The sequence below is a fragment of the Diplotaxodon limnothrissa genome, linkage group LG14, assembly GCF_057381915.1.
Source record: "Diplotaxodon limnothrissa isolate DT_005_m linkage group LG14, D_limnothrissa_male_GT1.1, whole genome shotgun sequence".
Lineage (NCBI taxonomy): Eukaryota > Metazoa > Chordata > Actinopteri > Cichliformes > Cichlidae > Diplotaxodon > Diplotaxodon limnothrissa.
This window is the reverse complement of record NC_140609.1, coordinates 9407779-9429979: the sequence shown is the minus strand read 5'-3', so window position 1 is coordinate 9429979 and position 22201 is coordinate 9407779. Positions and strand designations below refer to the sequence as shown.

Sequence of the window (22201 nt, the reverse complement as noted above, 5' to 3'; positions counted from 1 at the left end):
TGCAATACCAATTCTATGTGCAATAACTCAACTGTATATACGTAACACTATTTATTACATATTACTTACGGCTTGTATATTGTACATTTTATATATATATATATATATATATATGTTTTTCCCTATGTTAATACTGTCCATATGTACATAGCGCTGCAGAACTGTACCCCCCATCATGTTTACACTGAGTAGGAGATGCTCTGTATCTCATTGTACAACTCTATAGTGACAATAAAGGCATTCTATTCTATTCTATTCTATTCTAGACAGGAGATATAACATATATATTTAATTCATAATAACCATTAATGTGAGCTAGATCTTAACTATCTGAAATAGTTAAGATATATTTATTTGAGGTATAACAACATTTGGATTTAATTATAGCATACACCACACAGAAAAACTCAATTTACGTCATCAACCACAACTCTTGAGATGAGTCTACAAATTTCCTGTGCCACTTCATTTCAATTTACTCTTAAAAACTTTCCTCAACGCACCTCACACAAATAAACGGCACTGAGAGGAACTTTGAATGCTCAGCTATAATACTTTATAAAGAACAGAAAAATCTCTTCTGTGATCATGAACACGTCAGTCATCACTACAGAGGACAGGGTTTACGCTGGGGTCTTTGGCTGCATTATGGTGATAGGTCTGCCTCTCAACGCAGTCGCACTGTGGATTCTTCTTCGTCGTCACAGCCTCCAATCGCCCAACGCTGTCTTCATGGTCAACCTGGCAGTATCAGACCTGCTGGTCATCATCTCTTTGCCCATGAGGATCTACTTTCACGCCACCCGCAGCTGGCCTCTGAGCAACATAATGTGCCAATTCATCACAATGCTCTTTTGCAACAACATCCGCTCCAGCTCCTTCTTCATTACTTTCATCAGCATGGACAGACTTCTGGCTGTGGTTTATCCTCTGAGGTCACGCCATCTTCGAACTTCATCCAATGCCTGGAAAGGAGCAGCAGTGGTCTGGCTATTTGTTCTGTTAATGAATGTCCCATGGTTTATGGACTTAAAACGTTTTAAAAACAGAAACAATGCCACTTGTTTTGGAACTGTTTCTATGAGTGCAACACAATCAGCAGTTATTTATTTGTATATGGTGTTAATCATCACAATGCTAGCAGTCAACATTGTTTGCACCATTATGGTGTCTTGGACTCTATGCAACCGTCCCAGTGACACTGCAAAGATCAACAAAAGGGTGAATGTAATGCTGATTTTTGCCATGAATTTGGTTTTATTCACGATCTGTTTCTTGCCTGTGCAAATAGGTTTAGCCACAAAAAGTTTTGCTCATTTAACCCCACTTGTATGTCTTGCTGCTGTGAACTGCTGTTTCGATCCTCTGCTGTATTACTTTTCTTTTGACTCCTTTTGGAAGAAAAAGGAAGATGCAATGAAGGGAGGAGAAATGTAGACGCTAGACATGTTATTTTTGGTATGATATTTTCTTTTTGACATGAATTTTTTCTTTTTTCTTTTTGGTGAACTAACTTGTTATTGCACAAAATGCTCATTTAGTTCAAGCATAATATCCCAATTCCTAAGTTCTGAAACTGAGCTTATTGTACTATTGTGTGTCTTTTGACTTGCCTCTCTCTGCTTTCTTGTCTTTCCACTCACCTCCAATGATTTGTGGCAGATGGCTGCCCTCCCTGACCCTGGGTTTGTAGGAGGTTTCTTCCTGTTAGAAAGGGACTTTTTTTCTACCCACTGTTACCACAGGTTTGATCAGAGTCATGCAATTTTGGGGGTTTCATTCTAATATTATTTTATAATATAAAGCACCTTTGGGTGACTGTCGTTGTGAATTGGAGCTATATAAATAAAATCGAACAACATTTTCACCAGTAACTCAACAATAATTGTCAGTTAAATGTACTTGTGAAGCTTAGGCAGTGGGATACATAGAGAAAAGACTTGTCAGCCTCACAGTTTCATAAAACTATTCTTTAAATTTAAAGCTTCAGGACTGTAGCTGATTTATTGTACATTTTGTACACTTGACGACTGAGGAAACAACCTGCCTTTATCTGCTGGAGAGTTTAAAAAAGACCTCCGGAAGTCCATACCGCAGAACAAGATACTGTCAAGCACGTAAAACAAACCACATTGTAAGTGAAACTTTTTAACTCTTCACACACTGTTCATCACAATGCTCTTTAACAACATCCTCTCCGTGGCAACTTCATCCCCGTCATCAGCTCGGAACGTCTGATGGCTCTGGTTTTTCCTGTGACGCCATGCCATCTTAGACCCTTGTCCTGTGCCTGAAAAGGATCTACGCTCGTCTGGCTCATTTTGCTGGTAGAGAAACTACAGACGATGTGAGGTTTTGAAAGCGTTTGAACAATCTTGAATTTCTCAGGGCTCTAAGAGTCATAAAAAGGTTAATCTGCATCATCAAAGCTTTAAATAGCAAAATAATCTAGGCTGTTTTATGAGAATTCAGTCACTTTTTGCTAATTATTTGTAACATTTTATGAAATAAGCTTATTTGTGAAAAACAGGAAGTCTCAAGTTTACATGTCTCTATGCAAAATCCAAATCGAGAGCTCATAACACAACTACTTGGAAAAAAAGGAAATAGCTGGCTCCGTAACTGTGGAAACACTTTTGTGCGTTGGTGTAGACCTGCAGCCTGTTTGGTTTGTCTTTTTCACGGTAAAACTAGTTTATAGTTGTAAAATAGTAAAAAGAAAATGGTAAAAACTGGTTTTAATGCTACCTGTTTTTCATTGGGAGTGGGGGGGAAATACAGCTTTTACAGTTAACCTAGGCTCAGGTGTTAATAGTATTGGTTCTAAATGGTGTCAGATTGTATAAAAAAGTGTGTTTATTATTTGTCAAACAAGATATTTCATTTAAAAATGTTATACCGGTAACTATTAACGTCAGCGGCCACGATCGAATTGCACCACCAGATTTCCTGTTGCAATATTTCACACTCCCTAGTCTAATCCACCCTCACTTCACACAGATAATCATCAGAGAGTGGAAGGTTTGCTGCTCAGCTGCAATTCAGTTAATAAGGAGGCAGAAACTTCATCATGAACGCATCAAATGTCACTACAGAGGACAGGGTTTACGCTGGGGTCTTTGGCTGCATTATGGTGATAGGTCTGCCTCTCAACGCAGTCGCACTGTGGATTCTTCTTTGTCGTCACAGCCTCCAATCGCCCAACGCTGTCTTCATGGTCAACCTGGCAATATCAGACCTGCTGGTCATCATCTCTTTGCCCATGAGGATCTACTTTCACGCCACCCGCAGATGGCCTCTGAGCAACATAATGTGCCAATTCATCACAATGCTCTTTCGCAACAACATCCGCTCCAGCGCCTTCTTCATTACTTTCATCAGCGTGGACAGACTTCTGGCTGTGGTTTATCCTCTGAGGTCACGCCATCTTCGAACTTCATCCAATGCCTGGAAAGGAGCAGCAGTGGTCTGGCTATTTGTGCTGGTATTGAATGTTCCAGAGACTTTGGACTTTCCAAAAAATGAGAACCACAGTGGATGTTTTGATTTCAGTCGTGACAGGAAACCAGGTTTAACTAAAGGTATAGCAAATGTACATCTTGTGTTAATAGTCACAATGCTAGCAGTCAACATTGTGTGCACCGTTATGGTGTCTTGGGTACTGCACAGACATCTCAGTGACTCTGCGATCAACAACAAGATGAACGTAATGCTGATATTTGTCATGAACTTGGTTTTGTTTGCTATGTGTTTCCTACCTTTGTCAGTAGGTGTAGTTACAGTTAAACCTACTGAATTAAAGCCATTGATATGTCTTAGTGCTGTGAACTGTTGTCTAGATCCATTCTTATATTACTTTTCCTTTGATGGCTTCTGGAAGAAAAAAGAAGATGCGGATCCGCCAAGAGAGCAGTAACTTTAGGACATGCTATTTCAATGCATAATTCCAGTCACATTAAGGTTTTCCTATTTTCCAAAAAAAGTGATTGTGTAGCAATGGGACAAGTATTTTGTTCAACTGTATTGTTTTGTTTTGTTTTGTTTTTTTAAATTGTTTAATAAAATGTTTCTGGTGCTTCAAACAACAACAATGATGGACTAAGAATGTAAAAGGCTTGTTGTTAGCAGCAGGAAATTTTGGCAAAATTTGAACACTTCTTCTGTTTTCAAAGAATTATTAATAGTTGGGGAAATATGCTCATTTGAGAATACAGACATAGAGGCACGTGAACAGGAAAGGTGGAGTTGCCGGTAGACTTTTCTCAGCTTCAGTCAGAGACAATCTGTTGCCTCTGTGATGGTGTTGTTCCTATATCATCAAAACACTGTTGGTCCAGCTCCAGCATCGCAACTGACCAATCACATTGTCAGAGCATTCAGTTTGCATTAGCTAAGAAGCTAACTAATGCAATTAAAAACTATCACAAGCAAAGCAAGATAAATTTGGCAAATAGCAAACCTAATTTGATAATGAATTTGTTATATTGCATTAATTAATAGAAAAAAAAACCCACTTGAGACATTTACTATTTGTTCCAGAAGGGAGTTTATATAAATGGTAAATGGACTGGTTCTTATATAGCGCTTTTCTACTCTTCTGAGCACTCAAAGCGCTTTACACAACTTGTGCATTCACCCATTCGCACCCATTCGCACAAGCACATTGTTCTAAGTGCTTTCTAAGTAGCATTCACACACATTCATACTATGATGGATGCATCGGAGACCAATTTGGGGTTAATATCTTGCCCAAGGATATTTGGCATGCAGACTAGGGGAAGCCAGGAATCGAACCACCAACCTTCCGATCAATGTGACTGGTCGGTTGCAGTATTACTCTTCATTGTGATCTCCAAAAGTTGAATCTGTTCTTCTGGACGTAGCGTTTTTGTGGGAGAAATGTTTCATCACTCATCCAAGTGACTTTTTCAGTCTCAGCTGACTGCAGGTTTCCCCAATCTTGTAAACAGTACATTTGCATAATGACTGAAACCAGCCCACTGAAGGAACAATGGGCTGTGAGGTCAGTTCCTTAATCTTAATTATGCAAATTCTCATGACCATTGATCAACAACAACTGACCAAAACCAACTGATCGAAGACCACTGATCAATGGCCATGAGTACCATTCACAGGGAGTTGGGGAATGGCTGCAATCACAGCATTGTAAGATGGCGAAAGATGTACCCTTAGGCCCCCTCCTCGATTCAGAGATGGTCTTTCCCTTTTCACGTAAATGGCCTCCTTGACTCCGCGCTCAAACAAGCGTTTCTCCCTGTCCAGGATGTGTACATCCTCATCATTGAAAGAGTGTTCACTGGCCTGTAGGTGTGAATAGACTGCAGAGTCCTGGACGGACGAGGTAGCTCTTCTGTGTTGTGCCATCCGCTTTGCCAGAGGTTGTTTGGTTTCCCCGATGTATAAATCCTGGCAATCCTCCTGGCACTTAACAGCGTACACTATGTTACTCTGTTTGTGTTGGGGGACCCGATCCTTGGGGTGGACCAATTTTTGGCGCAGCGTGTTTTGGAGTTTAAAAGCCACAGAGACCCGGTGTTTAGAAAAAATGCGTCTCAACTGCTCCAATACTCCTGACACATATGGGATCACTACAGGTTTTCGCTTGGGCAGCGGTTGTCCTTCTCTCCTGGATCGGCTGGAGCTTTCTTTTGGCACCTTCTTGGCACCCAGCTTTGACAAACGTCCAGCTGGGATAACCACATTTACTCAGGGCCTTCTTGATGTGCTGTTCTTCTGCCTCCCTGGCCGCTGTGTCAGTGGGGATGGTGTTCGCTCTGTGTTGTAGCGTCCTGATGACACCCAGTTTGTGCTCCAGTGGATGATGAGAGTCAAACCTTAGATACTGATCTGTATGTGTAGGTTTACGGTACATGTCAGCTTTTAGATGTCCCCCATTACTGATGGAAATCTCACAGTCTAAGAAGGCTAACCTGACACTTTTCATATCCTCCCTGGTGAATTTGATGTGTCAGTCCACCGAGTTAATGTGATCCGTGAAATGTAGTACGTCCTGAGATTTGATTTTCACCCAGGTGTCATTCACATATCTGAACCAATGGCTTGGTGGTGTTCCAGGGTAGGATGGCAAAGCCCTCTTTTCCATGTACAAATTGGCCACGATGGGTGAAACTGGGGAGCCCATGGCACACCCATGTTTCTGCCTGTAGAATTGACCCTTGTATGTGAAGTAAGTGGAATGAAGACACAGTTTCAAAAGCAAACACACTTGGTCGACGCTGAGAGTGGTCCTGTTGCTGAGGTTGGTGTCATCCTGTAATATCTTATGGACTACCTCCAACGCTTCCGTGACTGGGATGCAAGTGAAGAGAGATGTAACGTCGTACGAGACCATCTGACTCCATAATGACATCTCTCACCTTCTCAACAAAATCCATGGTGTTGCAGCCATTCCCCAACTCTCTGTGAATGGTACTCATGGCCATTGATGAGTGGTCTTTGATCAGTGGGTTTTGGTCAGTGGTTGTTAATCAATGGTCATGAGAATTTGCATAATTAAGATTAAGGAACTGACCTCCCAACCATTGTTCCTTCAGTGGGCTGGTTTCAGTCATTATGCAAATGTACTGTTTATAAGATTGTGGAAACCTGTAGTCAGCTGAGACTGAAAAAGTCACTTGGATGAGTGATGAAACATTTCTCCCACAAAAACGCTACGTCCAGATGAACAGATTCAACTTTTGGAGATTTACTTTCCTGGATGATTGAGAATGCATCAAGACGTCTTCATTGTGATATTACTCATCCAGGATGATCAACAGTGCAGCTATCTGGTAATTGCTAATAGTTACATCTTTTAAATGAGTGTGCATATCAACCAGGTTTACATTCATACTGACTGTTCTGACCTGCCTGACCTGTACAAATTCCTCATGAAGTGCTGTTCAGTGTTCGGAACTTCAGCTATGTGTGGCTTTCTTTTGGTCCACCGCTGCTGGTAAGTCCCAGTTGTATGTTTATTTTTTTTATTTTTTTTCCTTTCTTTATTCAAATCAGGCAACAAAGTATATATCTCATTTACATTGACATAGTTCTTTTTTTTTTCTTTTTTCCCCTTTTCCCTTCCCCTCCCCTCTTTTTCCCCTTCCCTTCCTTCCTCTCCCCATCCTTTTTACATAAAATATAATTACCATTGTATAAACAATCATATCTATGTCTATACATACACATTTATTATCCTAAATAAATATATTCAAAGGAGGGAGAGAGGGGGAAACAAAACAAACGAACCCCCCCCCCCAAAAAAAAAACAACAACAAAAAAACAAAAAAAAAAACAACACCTGCGTAGACCCATATATATATTCTTGGGGCAGATATGGGAGGAGGCCATACCTCCCAGTTTTACTTATTAAAGTAATCTATAAAGGGTTGCCAAATTAGGTAAAACTGTTTAACATTATCTCTTAATGAAAATTTAATTTTCTCCAACTGTAAATGATACATTGTGTCTCTTAATAAAGCAGAATGAGTTGGGGGGGCTTTATTTTTCCAATTTAGAAGTATAAGGCGTCTTGCAAGCAATGTTATAAAACTCAGAGCACAAATTTGTTTATTATTTAAGTTTTTAACTGTAGCTACACCAAATAGTGCCATTACTGGGTCTGGGGGGAGCCTGGAGATTTAGAGCGGACCTATCTGAGTGACGATGAGTTGTGGCTCCTCATCCCTGAGGTGCCCTCACATCCTGCGGCACCCATGGTGTCATTTCCCGACACCACTACAGTCCCATCGGTGGAGCCCAGGCTTATTTCCAATGTGCCTGTTGTCACGACGTACGGGGTGGACTCACGCGCTGGACTCCGGGGATGATGCACACAAGGAAATTTATTGTAGAACAATGTCCAAAGAGAGAGTATATACACAGATATGAGGCAGTGCTATTTACAAGGGGGTGCGAGGCAGTGCTATGTACAAAAGGTGAAGGGGGCAGGGCTCCGGGGAAAATCCAGGGGAACACGCTCGTCTTACTCCACACAATCCAGACACGAATCCACTCGCACACCCGGGGAACAGTCCAGGGAATCTGTACACAAAGAGACGCTTGTTAAATGCTGTACACATACACTGCATGGGAAAATACTTGCTGGGGCGCTCGACTTTCACTGACGCGATTCTCGCAACGATCCAGCGAAGAACAGCCGTTGCTTCCCCTCTTAAATACCACACTGATAAGGCACAGGTGTTTCTTCCTCCGAGGGCGTGGGCCAAGGGCGTGAACCCATAATGAGTTCAGCCCTGGCGAGAAAGCGGAGAAGAGAGAGAGAGAGAGGACTAGAGAAAAAGAGGGGGAGACAGCTGATCAGCGACCAGCTGAACCCCCAGGCCGTGACAGTACCCCCCCCCCAACGGGAGCCACCCGGCGACCCCCAGGCCTCCCAGGATGAGCGGCATGGAACGCCCGCACCATGTCCCCGTCCAGGAGGGCCGCACGCGGGACCCAAGACCGCTCCTCAATGCCATAGCCCCCCCAATCCACCAGGTACTGCAAACCACGCCCCCTGCGCCTGACATCCATGATGCGCGAGACGGAGAAGGCCGGAAGGCCATCAACGACCCGGGCGGGTGGAGGGGGCCCGGAAGGAGGGCACAGAGGGCTGGAAAGACAGGGCTTCACCTGAGAGACATGAAAGACATTATGGATCCGCATGGTCCAGGGCAGCTTAAGGCGGACCGACACCGGGTTCACCAGAGAGTCAATCACAAAGGGACCGATAAATGTAGGGGACAGTTTCCTAGACTCCGCCCACAGCGGAACGAATCGGGTCGACAGCCAAACTTCCTGTCCGGGCGCATAAACAGGCGCCGGGGTCCTACGGCGGTCTGCCAGGCGCTTGTTCCGCTCAGCCGTGCGGAGAAGGGCAGCCCGTGTGGCCCTCCAAGCGCGCCGACACCTCCGGACGTGCTGCTGGACAGAAGGCACGAAATGCTCACCCTCAACAGCCGGAAACAGAGGTGGTTGGAAACCCAGAGACGCCTCAAAAGGGGACAATCCGGTGGCCGAGGAGGTGAGGCTATTGTGGGCGTACTCAATCCAAGGGAGCTGCTCGCTCCAGGTGGTTTGATGGGTGGACGCCACGCATCGGAGGGCAGCCTCAAGCTCCTGATTGGCCCGCTCTGCCTGGCCGTTTGTCTGCGGGTGGAAGCCAGAAGACAGACTGACCTGAGCCCCCAGGGAGGAACAGAACTCCTTCCACACGCGAGACGTGAATTGCGGACCCCTGTCCGAGACTATGTCCGCCGGAATGCCATGGAGACGGAAGACGTGCTTTGTCAGGAGCCGGGCGGTTTCCAGGGCCGTGGGAAGCTTGGAGAGGGCGACAAAATGAGCCGCTTTAGAAAAACGGTCAACGATAGTCAAAATGACAGAGTTACCTGACGAACGTGGCAAGCCTGTGACGAAATCGACAGCTATGTGGGACCAGGGGCGGCTAGGCGTAGGCAAGGGCTGAAGGAGACCAGAGGGGGGTTGATTGACACATTTGTTCCGAGCACAGACTGAACAGGCCGCTACGTACTCCTGGACATCCTTGATGAGGGAGGCCCACCAAGCGAAGCGCCGAAGGAGTGAAACGGTGCGGAGGGTCCCCGGGTGGCAGGTGAATTTTGCTGTGTGCGCCCAATGTATCACCTGTGACCGGACAGCGGGGGGCACAAAGAGTAGTCCAGGGGGACCCGTTCTTGGGTCTGGTTCTGTTCGTTGGGCCTCCCTAATGGCCGATTCAACCTCCCACGTCAGGACCCCAATGACACACGAGGGGGGAATGATGGGAGAGTCCCGAGCGGTCTCCTTGGAGGCAGCGAACTGGCGAGAAAGAGCGTCGGGTTTGGTGTTGCGGGAACCCGGCCTGTAGGTTATGGTAAACTGAAACCTTGTGAAAAACAGGGCCCACCTAGCTTGGCGAGCATTAAGCCGTTTGGCTGACCGGATATATTCCAAATTCTTGTGGTCTGTCCAAACTACAAATGGCTGGGCAGCGCCCTCCAGCCAGTGACGCCATTCCTCTAGGGCGAGCTTAATAGCCAACAGTTCCCTGTCCCCAACGTCATAATTTTGTTCGGCAGACGAGAGACGGCGAGAGTAGAAGGCACAGGGATGGAGCTTGCCTTTCTGTTCCTGGGATAGAATGGCCCCCACCCCAGTGTCCGAGGCATGCACCTCCACAACAAACTGCAGGCCGAGGTCAGGATGAACCAGGATGGGTGCGGAGGTGAACTGATCCTTCAGGAGATTGAAAGCCTTTCGTGCTGACTCCTCCCAGCAGAAGGGAACCTTAGGAGACGTGAGACGAGTTAGTGGGAGAGCCAGCCTACTGTAGTCACGGATGAAGCGTCTGTAGAAATTAGCAAAGCCCAGGAAACTTTGGAGTTGCTTACGGTCTGTCGGGACGGGCCAATCTACGACCGCCTGGACCTTAGCCGGGTCGGGCCTGAGGTTACCTTGTTCAATGATGTAGCCCAAAAATGAAACAGTGGTCACATGAAATTCACACTTCTCGCCCTTCACAAAGAGACGGTTCTCGAGAAGACGTTGCAAAACCAGCCGGACGTGGCGTTCATGTTCAGAGACGGAGCGTGAAAAGATGAGTATGTCGTCAAGGTAGACGAACACAAAGTGGTTAAGAAAGTCCCGAAGCACGTCGTTGACAAAGGCCTGGAACACGGCTGGGGCATTGGTTAAACCAAACGGCATGACGAGGTATTCGAAATGGCCCAAGTGTGTGTTAAAAGCCGTCTTCCATTCGTCCCCCTCTCGTATCCTAACCAGATGGTACGCGCTACGCAGATCTAGCTTAGTAAAAACTGTGGCCCCTTGGAGCAGGTCATAGGCTGAAGTTAGCAGTGGTAGTGGGTATTTGTTCTTGATGGTGATATTATTGAGACCTCGATAATCAATACAAGGCCGTAGGCTCTTGTCCTTCTTAGCAACAAAAAAGAACCCGGCCGCAACAGGGGAGGATGATGGGCGGATCAGACCTGCGGCGAGTGACTCGTTAATGTACGTCTCCATGCTATCCCGTTCAGGCTGAGAGAGACTGTATAAGCGGCTGGTAGGAAGTGGGGCGCCTGGGAGGAGATCGATTCCGCAGTCGTACGGCCGGTGAGGGGGAAGAGAACGTGCTCTATCTTTACAAAAAACTTGCTCAAGATCGTGATAGACTGAGGGTACAGACGAGAGATCGGGCGGCTCAGATGGTGGGGGGTTACTCAGAGGGTTCGCGGGTGGAGTTGCGGCTTTTAGACAAGACATGTGACATTCCTCTCCCCACCCCAGAATGCTTTCCCTCCGCCAATCCAGGACCGGGTTGTGTAGAAGTAACCAGGGGAATCCTAAGACCAGCGGTGTAAGAGGAGCCTTAAACACAAACAGCTGCAACGTCTCGGAATGGTTGCCAGAGAGGGTTAACGATATTGGCTCCGTAATATGGGTGATATCCGGGAGACGCTGCCCACTGAGGGCGGTAACTTGGAGTGAGTGAGGCAGCGGTTCAGTGTTTAATTTTAATTCCCGAGCAAGGGACTCGTCAATGAAATTCTGCTCTGCGCCTGAATCGATTAGTGCGTGGAGTGGATGAGAAACCGAACGAACCATTAGCTTAGCCGCAAGCATCAAGCGAGGGGGAGATGGTGAACAGGAAACCTCGCCCACCCGTACTCTCCCCTCTACTGGCGGGCGCGGTCTTTTGGCTGGTATGGACAGGAAACGGCCATATGACCTTTACGGCCGCAGTAGAAGCACTCACCAGCCCTCCAACGCCGTTGTCGCTCTTCCGGCGTTAATCGGGAGCGCCCTATCTGCATGGGTTGCTCACCCTCGTCTTCATAGTTCCGGTCCCATCCTCCCATTCCACTCGCCGTACCTCCGCCGGAAGCCGTCTCCTCTCGTCCTAGAGGCTTCTGGGAATTGTAGTCTCTAGTGCCGCGTCGCGCTCGTATGTTGTCATCCACCTTCACACAAAGGGTCATAACATCAGGAAGAGTAACAGGTAATTCCCTCATAACCAGCTCCCGTTTTAGCTCGTCACACAGGTTATTCAACAGAGTACTTATCAGTGCCGACTGCCCCCACCCGGTCTCCTCTGCCAGAGTCCAAAACTCAATCGAGTAGTCGGCCATGCTCCGTCTTCCCTGCTTCAAATTAAGCAGTTGGTGAGCCGCCGCTTCGGCCCCGGTGCCTCTCTCAAAGACATTCTTAAACTTAGCGAGAAAATCGGCATAGGTTATTTCAGGATCCGTTCTTAATACAGCCTGCGCCCAATTAATGCTTGACCACGTAGCAACTGAACAAAAAAAGCAATCTTAGCTGCATCGGTCTCATAAGTCCGCCGTAGCTGGTTGAACTGTAATGTCACTTGCGTTAAAAAACCCGCAGTCTTGCGGAACTCACCAGAGAATGGTTCCGGTACGGGCAGCGACCGCTCTGGAGGCTCCGCATGGGCCGGCGGTGGAGGAGCGGAGGTCCCGGGCACAGAGGGCTCGTGAGCCGGTAACCGTGGAACAACGGGCGGAGATGTAGTCGGCGGGCTTACCAGCGGTATCTGTTGAGCGATGGCTTGAGTTAGCGCTGTCAGCTGCTGATTAATGTGCAGTAACATTTGTTCGTGGCGGTCCAAGATAGCCTCCGTGGAGATGACCGGCTGCTGGGTGGCTGAGTCCGCTGAGTCCATGGTGTGGCTGGATCGTTACTGTCACGACGTACGGGGTGGACTCACGCGCTGGACTCCGGGGATGATGCACACAAGGAAATTTATTGTAGAACAATGTCCAAAGAGAGAGTATATACACAGATATGAGGCAGTGCTATTTACAAGGGGGTGCGAGGCAGTGCTATGTACAAAAGGTGAAGGGGGCAGGGCTCCGGGGAAAATCCAGGGGAACACGCTCGTCTTACTCCACACAATCCAGACACGAATCCACTCGCACACCCGGGGAACAGTCCAGGGAATCTGTACACAAAGAGACGCTTGTTAAATGCTGAACACATACACTGCATGGGAAAATACTTGCTGGGGCGCTCGACTTTCACTGACGCGATTCTCGCAACGATCCAGCGAAGAACAGCCGTTGCTTCCCCTCTTAAATACCACACTGATAAGGCACAGGTGTTTCTTCCTCCGAGGGCGTGGGCCAAGGGCGTGAACCCATAATGAGTTCAGCCCTGGCGAGAAAGCGGAGAAGAGAGAGAGAGAGAGGACTAGAGAAAAAGAGGGGGAGACAGCTGATCAGCGACCAGCTGAACCCCCAGGCCGTGACACCTGTAGTACCCCCGACCTCTGCTCCCCCAGATTCTTCCTCAGGCTCGGTCAGACAGTGTGAGGTGAGTAGCCACAATTGCGGAGAACAGCACGCTCCACAGCTGATCAGCACTCTAACATCCATCACTTGCCATGCCCTGCTGAATCCGGACCAGTCGCTAATGCTCAGCTTGCCATATTCAGGCCATGGTGTTAGTGCTTCCTTGAGTCATTGTCAGGGCGCCAATGCAAAAAGGGGGGGTAGATGTGGCCGGATGGGTTGTGTGCGTCTCTCTCGCTGGTTCTTTGCTTGCTCGCTTCACCTTCTCTCCCTCTATTTCCGATGCACTCGCTCCTTGTATCATGTGATTGGGATAATTTGGAACCCACCTGCATATTGATTACAGGGTGGTGACTGTCTGTATAAAGGGAAGCCGTTTTTTTTGTTGGTTCATTCCTCCCGAGCTTCTGGCGCAACACAGCAGTAAATGCTGGCCTATTGTTTAATTTACCGAGGCGATCAGATAGTGTGGCCCGCTACAGCACGGCTGTTTCTCTTTTCTTTACTCCAGCCATGGTGGAGAGACGCGTTTGAGTTGCGTCCACCGTGCAGTACAGCGCCTCCAGTCTTGGGGTAAGCCGCTTATATTATAGCTGCTTGTATTTGTAAATCAGAAGATTAAGGAGGAGCCAGCTGAGGTGGTTCGGGCATCTGACAAGGATGCCCCCTGGGCGCCTCCTGGGTGAGGTGTTCCAGGCATGTCCCACCGGGAGGAGGCCCAGGGGCAGACCCAGGACACGCTGGAGAGATTATATCTCTCGGCTGGCCTGGGAACGCCTTGGTATTCCCCCGGACAAGCTGGAGGAGGTGGCTGGGGAGAGGGAGGTCTGGGCCTCTTTGCTTAGGCTGCTGCCCCCGCAACCCGACCCCGGACAAAGCGGATGACGATGGATGGATGGATGGAAGATTAAGGTTATCTTTGCCCTTTTGTTTGTAGGGTTTGATTGCTGCCGCACCCTCTCAGGGACCAACTGCCTGATTTTAAGCGAAGAATCGAGACGCCTGCCTAGCTGCTGTCTTGTCTTGTTTTGCTTTGTGTTCCGTTCTGTTGGCTGTCCAGTTTTGTTCCTGCTACTTTGCCTCGCCTCGCCCCTGGGGGCTTTGGGTCTCACTCTAAGCCCCTTCTAGACTATTGTTTCACTCCAGCTTTTGCGGCTGGCTATGGCGATCCTCAGCTGGATATCGGGCTGGTGCTACAAAACTGGTACTGCCTCCCCTTTTTCTCCCAGTTGTGGAGAGTTGCATGAGACTGAGTGGGGCTACGGGCAATCAAAACCTGCACCAGCTGTGGGCTGGCTCGCAGAGTCGAACTGAGGATCTACCAGCGGCCGTGGCAAAATTCCCCCCTGGTGGTACTGTCATTTTATTATTTCTTTCATAACCCCGCCAACCACTTGGTTACACTAGATAGACTTTGGTAAACAGGTATTACAAACGGGTCATATATAAAATTTAAAAATTACCTGTTTCTCAAGTATCTTTGTGACTCTCTTATTGTACTTACATTATAATCAATCAGCTCCCTTTTGTCAACTTAAAATATATTTACAGAACTATTTTTGCATTTGTTGCAATTTCAGCTGTCCTCTTGGCCAGATTACTCTTAAAAGAGACATTTTTAATGTACCCCGCCTCTCGCCCTATGACAGCTGGGATAGGCTCCAGCGACCCCTGCGACCCTGAAAAGGATAAGCGGAAGCGAATGGATGGATGGATGCACAAATGAAGGATACATAAAACTCACTGCCAAAAACTGATTGCGGCTTCTACCTTATTACAGGAATGTTGTTTATTGCTCAAGACGATGTGATGTTATTAATGAGGGATATATTTGACATATGTTTCACATATTATACACCAAAAGTTATTTATAACAGTTTAAATACAAGCAATAAGTTTTTGGCAAATACCGGAAATCAGTTTTTGGCAGACAATCACTTTTTGGCACAAAACCAGCTGTATGCATACAGCAACCGTGTGTGAAAAGTGGTCAGTAAAGAGATGCTGAAAAGCATGTACAGTGGGGCAAAAAAGTATTTAGTCAGCCACCGATTGTGCAAGTTCCCCCACTTAAAATGATGACAGAGGTCAGTAATTTGCACCAGAGGTACACTTCAACTGTGAGAGACAGAATGTGAAAAAAAAAATCCATGAATCCATATGATAGGATTTGTAAAGAATTTATTCGTAAATCAGGGTGGAAAATAAGTATTTGGTCAATAACAAAAATATAACTCAATACTTTGTAACATAACCTTTGTTGGCAATAACAGAGGTCAAACGTTTACTATAGGTCTTTACCAGGTTTGCACACACAGTAGCTGGTATTTTGGCCCATTCCTCCATGCAGATCTTCTCGAGAGCAGTGATGTTTTGGGGCTGTCGCCGAGCAACACGGACTTTCAACTCCCGCCACAGATTTTCTATGGGGTTGAGGTCTGGAGACTGGCTAGGCCACTCCAGGACTTTCAAATGCTTCTTACGGAGCCACTCCTTTGTTGCCCGGGCGGTGTGTTTTGGATCATTGTCATGTTGGAAGACCCAGCCTCGTTTCATCTTCAAAGTTCTCACTGATGGAAGGAGGTTTTGGCTCAAAATCTCACGATACATGGCCCCATTCATTATGTCCTTAACACGGATCAGTCGTCCTGTCCCCTTGGCAGAAAAACAGCCCCATAGCATGATGTTTCCACCCCCATGCTTCACAGTAGGTATGGTGTTCTTGGGATGCAACTCAGTATTCTTCTTCCTCCAAACACGACGAGTTGAGTTTATACCAAAAAGTTCTACTTTGGTTTCATCTGACCACATGACATTCTCCCAATCCTCTGCTGTATCATCCATGTGCTCTCTGGCAAACTTCAGACGGGCCTGGACATGCACTGGCTTCAGCAGCGGAACACGTCTGCCACTGCGGGATTTGATTCCCTGCCGTTGTAGTGTGTTACTGATGGTGACCTTTGTTACTTTGGTCCCAGCTCTCTGCAGGTCATTCACCAGGTCCCCCCGTGTGGTTCTGGGATCTTTGCTCACCGTTCTCATGATCATTTTGACCCCATGGGATGAGATCTTGCGTGGAGCCCCAGATCGAGGGAGATTATCAGTGGTCTTGTATGTCTTCCATTTTCTGATGATTGCTCCCACAGTTGATTTTTTCACACCAAGCTGCTTGCCTATTGTAGATTCACTCTTCCCAGTCTGGTGCAGGTCTACAATACTTTTCCTGGTGTCCTTCGAACGCTCTTTGGTCTTGGCCATGGCGGAGTTTGGAGTCTGACTGTTTGAGGCTGTGGACAGGTGTCTTTTATACAGATGATGAGTTCAAACAGGTGCCATCCATACAGGTAACGAGTGGGGGACAGAAAAGCTTCTTACAGAAGACGTTACAGGTCTGTGAGAGCCAGAGATTTTCCTTGTTTGAGGTGACCAAATACTTATTTTCCACCCTAATTTACGAATAAATTCTTTACAAATCCTACCATGTGGATTCATGGATTTTCTTTTCACATTCTGTCTCTCACAGTTGAAGTGTACCTCTGGTGCAAATTACTGACCTCTGTCATCATTTTAAGTGGGGGAACTTGCACAATCGGTGGCTGACTAAATACTTTTTTGCCCCACTGTACATGCAAACATCGTCGGGTCTGCCGTGATATGTTTACAATGGGACTTCTGCTCCCGAACCTCTGCACACAGCGTCTGTAAATCGGGGCTGTACGAATTCACTTTCATCTTTACGCAGGACTGTAAGTTGTCATCTGTGAGGCGTGAGCGGTGTTTGTTTTTAACATAGTTCACGGTGGAGAATAGCTGCACTTCAGCTAAATACATCTAATTTATTTTCCCAAACCACACGGAGCCACAGTATAAGGACTAAAGAGCCGCATGCGACTCCGGAGCCGCAGGTTGCCGAACCCTGTGCTGGGGCAATCTGATTATTTCAGACCTGCTGTTGGTCATTATCATCTCTTACTTTCATCTTGCCATAATTCATATCCTAATCAGTAGAGTTGTTAATATCAGCTGGTGTGTCATGTGTTGCATTTGAAAACAGCAAACTTAATTTACGTCAGCAACCACAACCAGAGTTTCCTGTTCCATGCTAGCTCTCCTCACGTAGCACAGATGAAGAGCACAGAAGGACATGTTCACTGCTTGGCTGCAATACTTCATAAAGGACCAAAAAGAACGTCTTTTCTCATCATGAACACATCAAACAGCACCACAGAAGGTGAACAGGTTTATGCTTGGGTCTTTGGCTGCATTATGGTGATAGGTCTACCTCTCAATGCAGTCGCACTGTGGATTCTTCTTTGCCGCCACAACCTCAAATCACCAAACGTTGTCTTTGTGGTCAACCTGGCATTCTCAGACCTGCTACTCATCATCTCTTTACCCATGAGGATCTACTTTCATGCCACAGGCACCTGGCCTCTGAGCAATATGGCGTACCTCATCATTACGATGCTCTGGCTGTGGTTTATCCTCTGAGGTCACGCCATTTAAGAACCTCGTCCAATGCCTGGAAAGGAGCAGCATCCGTCTGGAGTTTTATGCTGGTGGTGAATATCCCAGAGAGTTTGGACTTTCTAGAACATTTGCAGAACCACACTCAACCTACATGTTTTAAATCTTATGGCTCTTACGAGCTTTTATTGAGTAAAACTCGATTAGCAATTATTTACCTTCAGATTGTGTTACTGGTCACAATGCTAACAGTCAACATTGTTTGCACCGTTATGGTGTCTTGGACTCTGCACAGACATCTCAGTGACTCTGCAAAGGTCAGCAACAAGATGAAAGTTATGCTGGTCTTTGTCATGAACTTGGTTTTGTTTGCATAAAAAGTGTTTTTCATTTAAGTATTTCATTTAAAAATGTTATAAATATTAACGTCAGTGGCCACGATCGAATTGCACCACCAGATTTCCTGTTGCAATATTTTACACTCCCTAGTCTAATCCACCCTCACGTCACACAGATAATCATCAGAGAGTGGAAGGTTTGCTGCTCAGCTGCAATTCAGTTAATAAGGAGGCAGAAACTTCATCATGAACGCATCAAATGTCACTACAGAGGACAGGGTTTACGCTGGGGTCTTTGGCTGCATTATGGTGATAGGTCTGCCTCTCAACGCAGTCGCACTGTGGATTCTTCTTCGTCGTCACAGCCTCCAATCGCCCAACGCTGTCTTCATGGTCAACCTGGCAGTATCAGACCTGCTGGTCATCATCTCTTTGCCCATGAGGATCTACTTTCACGCCACCCGCAGCTGGCCTCTGAGCAATATGGCGTGCCAATTCATCACATCCGCTTCAGCGCCTTCTTCATTACTTTCATCAGCGTGGACAGACTTCTGGCTGTGGTTTATCCTCTGAGGTCACGCTATCTTCGAACTTCATCCAATGCCTGGAAAGGAGCAGCAGTAGTCTGGCTATTTGTGCTGGTATTGAATGTTCCAGAGACTTTGGACTTTTTAAAAAATGAGAACCACACTGGATGTTTTGATTTCAGTCCTAAAAGGAAACCAGGTTTAACTAAAGGTATAGCAAATGTACATCTTGTGTTAATAGTCACAATGCTAGCAGTCAACATTGTGTGGACTGTTATGGTGTCTTGGGTACTGCACAGACATCACAGTGACTCTGCGATCAACAACAAGATGAACGTAATGCTGATATTTGTCATAAACTTGGTTTTGTTTACTATCTGTTTCCTACCTTTGTCAGTAGGTGTAGTTACAGTTAAACCTACTGAATTAAAGCCATTGATATGTCTTAGTGCTGTGAACTGTTGTCTAGATCCATTCTTAAATGGTAAAATGGCCTGTATTTATATAGCGCTTTACTAGTCCCTAAGGACCCCAAAGCGCTTTACATATCCAGTCATCCACCCATTCACACACACATTCACACACTGGTGATGGCAAGCTACATTGTAGCCACAGCCACCCTGGGGCGCACTGACAGAGGCGCCCCAGGGTGCCTTATATTACTTTTCCTTTGATGGCTTCTGGAAGAAAAAAGAAGATGCGGATCCGACAAGAGAGCAGTGACCTTAGGACATGTTATTTCAACTTATAATTCAAGTCATATTATGGTTTTCCTATTTTCCAAAAAAAAAAAGTGATTGTGTAGCAATGGGACAGGTATTTTGTTCAACTGTATTGTTTTTTTTTTTGTTTTGTTTTTTTAAATTGTTTAATAAAATGTTTCTGGAGCTTCGAACAACAATGATGGACTAAGAATGTAAAAGGCTTGTTGTTAAAATCAGGAAATTTTGGCAAAATTTGAACACTTCTTCTGTTTTCAAAGAATTATTAATAGTTGGGGAAATATGCTCATTTGAGAATACAGACATAGAGGCACGTAAACAGGAAAGGTGGAGTTGCTGGTAGACTTTTCTCAGCTTCAGACAGAGACAATCTGTTACCTCTGTGATGGTGTTGTTCCTATATCATCAAAACACTGTTAGTCCAGCTGCAACATTGCAACTGACCAATCACATTGTCAGAGCATTCAGTTTGCATTAGCTAAGAAGCTAACTAATGCTATTAAAAACTATCACAAGCAAAGCAAGCTAAATTTGGCAAAAAGCAAACCTAATTTGATAATGAATTTGTTATATTGCATTAATTATTAGAAAAAACCCACTTGAAAAATTGACAATGTGTTCCAGAAGAGAGTTTATATAAACAAAAGTATCTTTGTTTTCTTTTTTCCACCGTTGCATAGCTTTGACATCACACAACGTGACTGGTCGGTTGCAGTATTACTCTTCATTGTGATAATACTCATCCAGGATGATCAACAGTGCAGCTATCTGGTAATTGCTAATAGTTACATCTTTTAAATGAGTGTGCATATCAACCAGGTTTACATTCATACTGACTGTTCTGATCTGCCTGACCTGAACAAATTCGTCATGAAGTGTTCTGAACTTCCGCCATTTCTGCTTCTACTGAGGAGAGGGGCTGTGTGCTTGCCTGCGTGCAGAAGGAAGGTAAAGACAGCACCTATGACATCTAATCTGATAGCAATTTTTAGTATCAATAAGTATCACACATACACACACACACACATGTATATATATATATATATATATATATATATATATATATATATATATATATATATATATATATAGATAGATAGATAGATAGATAGATAGATAGATAGATAGATAGATATAGATATAGCCATAAATATAAAGCATCTTGCAGCGCAGCAGTGAACAAAAATCGAGAGGACTTTGTTACAAGTTCTACTATGAAATTTGATCCCCTGGCTTTTTATTCCTTAATAACCATTCGTGTCAATTATTTCTAAACTTTGTTAGATCTTATACAACTGTTTGTCTTTTATAAAGGAAGATATTAAATGAAAAAACATCTAAACCATGTGAAAAACAAATTGTTTTATTCTTTTACGTAAGTGATACGACTGTTAGATTGTATCATTACATTTCCTGTTGACTTTTTAACCTCTCCAGTCATCTCACTTGACACAGCTAAAGACCACAGAGATACATGTGTGAGTGTTGTGCTTAGCTGCAGTTTTAATCAAGGGTATGTATATATTTCTTTTATCGCCATGAGCACATTAAACATTAACTATGGCCACACAGGTTTATGCTGGGGCATGGGTCAGCAACCTTGAAAACCCAAAGAGCCTTTTGGACAACACTGAAAACACTGGGAGCCGCAAATACTTCCTGACATCTAAAATGAAGATAACACTGAATATATTGGGGTTTTTTTTACCTTTATGCTTTGTGTGAACAACTAAAGTGTGTTGCTTATGAAATCCATGAAGTGCTACAGAGAAAATTACATTTTATTTATGTAATTAACACATTTTGAACTCTTAAAGAAATATAACAAAAGGAACGATGCTGAACTAAAATGATCCATGTAGCAAACAAAAACTGTTGTGAGCCGCCACCCTTATATCTCCTTTTGGCTTTTGGAGCCTTGACCTGACTTTTAAAAAATAACTGGAAAAAAAGCACTATGCTGCTGAAAAATGAAAAATAGATATTTGCAAAATTCTGCCTAAATATGTATTTTACCTGGTTAATTTGTGTGGTGGGGCGTGGTCTGCAGCACTGCTGCAGCGGAGGCGGACGCACCTGAGTGGCACCCGCAATCACGCCTGACCGCCTTAAAGTCTGTGCCATCTATGCTGTTGTGTTGGTATGTATCGGGCTGTGAGCTGAAAAGCTACAGCCGGCTGTATGCGTAAACAACCGTGTGTGAAAAGTGGTCAATAAAGAGATGCTGAAAAGCATGTTCATGCAAACATCGTCGGGTCTGCCGTGATATGTTTACAATGGAACTTCTGCTCCTGAACCTCTGCGCACAGCGTCTGCAAATCGGGGCTGTACGAAGTCACTTTCATCTCTACGCAGGACTGTAAGTTGTCATCTGTGAGGCGTGAGCGGTGTTTGTTTTTAACATAGTTCACGGTGGAGAATCGCTGCTGACATAATGTGGATCCGAAGATCCATAATTGGCCTACCTGGGGTTGAAAGTCTTGATAAATGCATGGTGTTTCGGCGGGTACACCGGCTTCTGCGAGTGTGACGCTTATTTTGAGCAATGAAAAAATAATAGAATATAATTTTATTTTTATATTTCAATATCACAATAATCTTCCAATTTAGAACTACAAGTTAAAAAAGAACTAACATGAATTAAATACACTTCCACACAGAGCCACAGTATAAGGACTAAAGAGCCGCATGCGGCTCTGGAGCCGCAGGTTGCCGAACCCTGTGCTGGGGCAATCTGATTATTTCAGACCTGCTGTTGGTCATTATCATCTCTTACTTTCATCTTGCCATAATTCATATCCTAATGAGTAGAG

General features: G+C 45.3%; 2 protein-coding genes and 2 pseudogenes across 2 annotated transcripts; all 4 read left to right on the top strand.

The window, feature by feature from the left end:
- The first annotated feature begins 588 nt into the window (after window positions 1-588).
- On the top strand, window positions 589-1437 carry LOC146618361 (lysophosphatidic acid receptor 6-like). The gene has a single exon (XM_085371187.1). The coding sequence runs from the start codon at window positions 589-591 to the stop codon at window positions 1435-1437; it is 849 nt and encodes a 282-aa protein (XP_085227313.1).
- A 1633-nt stretch (window positions 1438-3070) lies between these two features.
- LOC146618360 (lysophosphatidic acid receptor 6-like) lies at window positions 3071-3916 on the top strand. Its single transcript, XM_085371185.1, has one exon. The coding sequence runs from the start codon at window positions 3071-3073 to the stop codon at window positions 3914-3916; it is 846 nt and encodes a 281-aa protein (XP_085227311.1).
- Window positions 3917-17537: 13621 nt separating this feature from the next.
- On the top strand, window positions 17538-18178 carry LOC146618359 (lysophosphatidic acid receptor 6-like; annotated as a pseudogene).
- Window positions 18179-18385: 207 nt separating this feature from the next.
- LOC146618358 (lysophosphatidic acid receptor 6-like) lies at window positions 18386-19389 on the top strand (annotated as a pseudogene).
- Window positions 19390-22201: the final 2812 nt, after the last annotated feature.

Coding starts and splice junctions, on each gene's coding strand:
- LOC146618361 (XM_085371187.1), top strand. CDS start 589: ATGAACACGTCAGTCATCACTACAGAGGACAGGGTTTACGCTGGGGTC.
- LOC146618360 (XM_085371185.1), top strand. CDS start 3,071: ATGAACGCATCAAATGTCACTACAGAGGACAGGGTTTACGCTGGGGTC.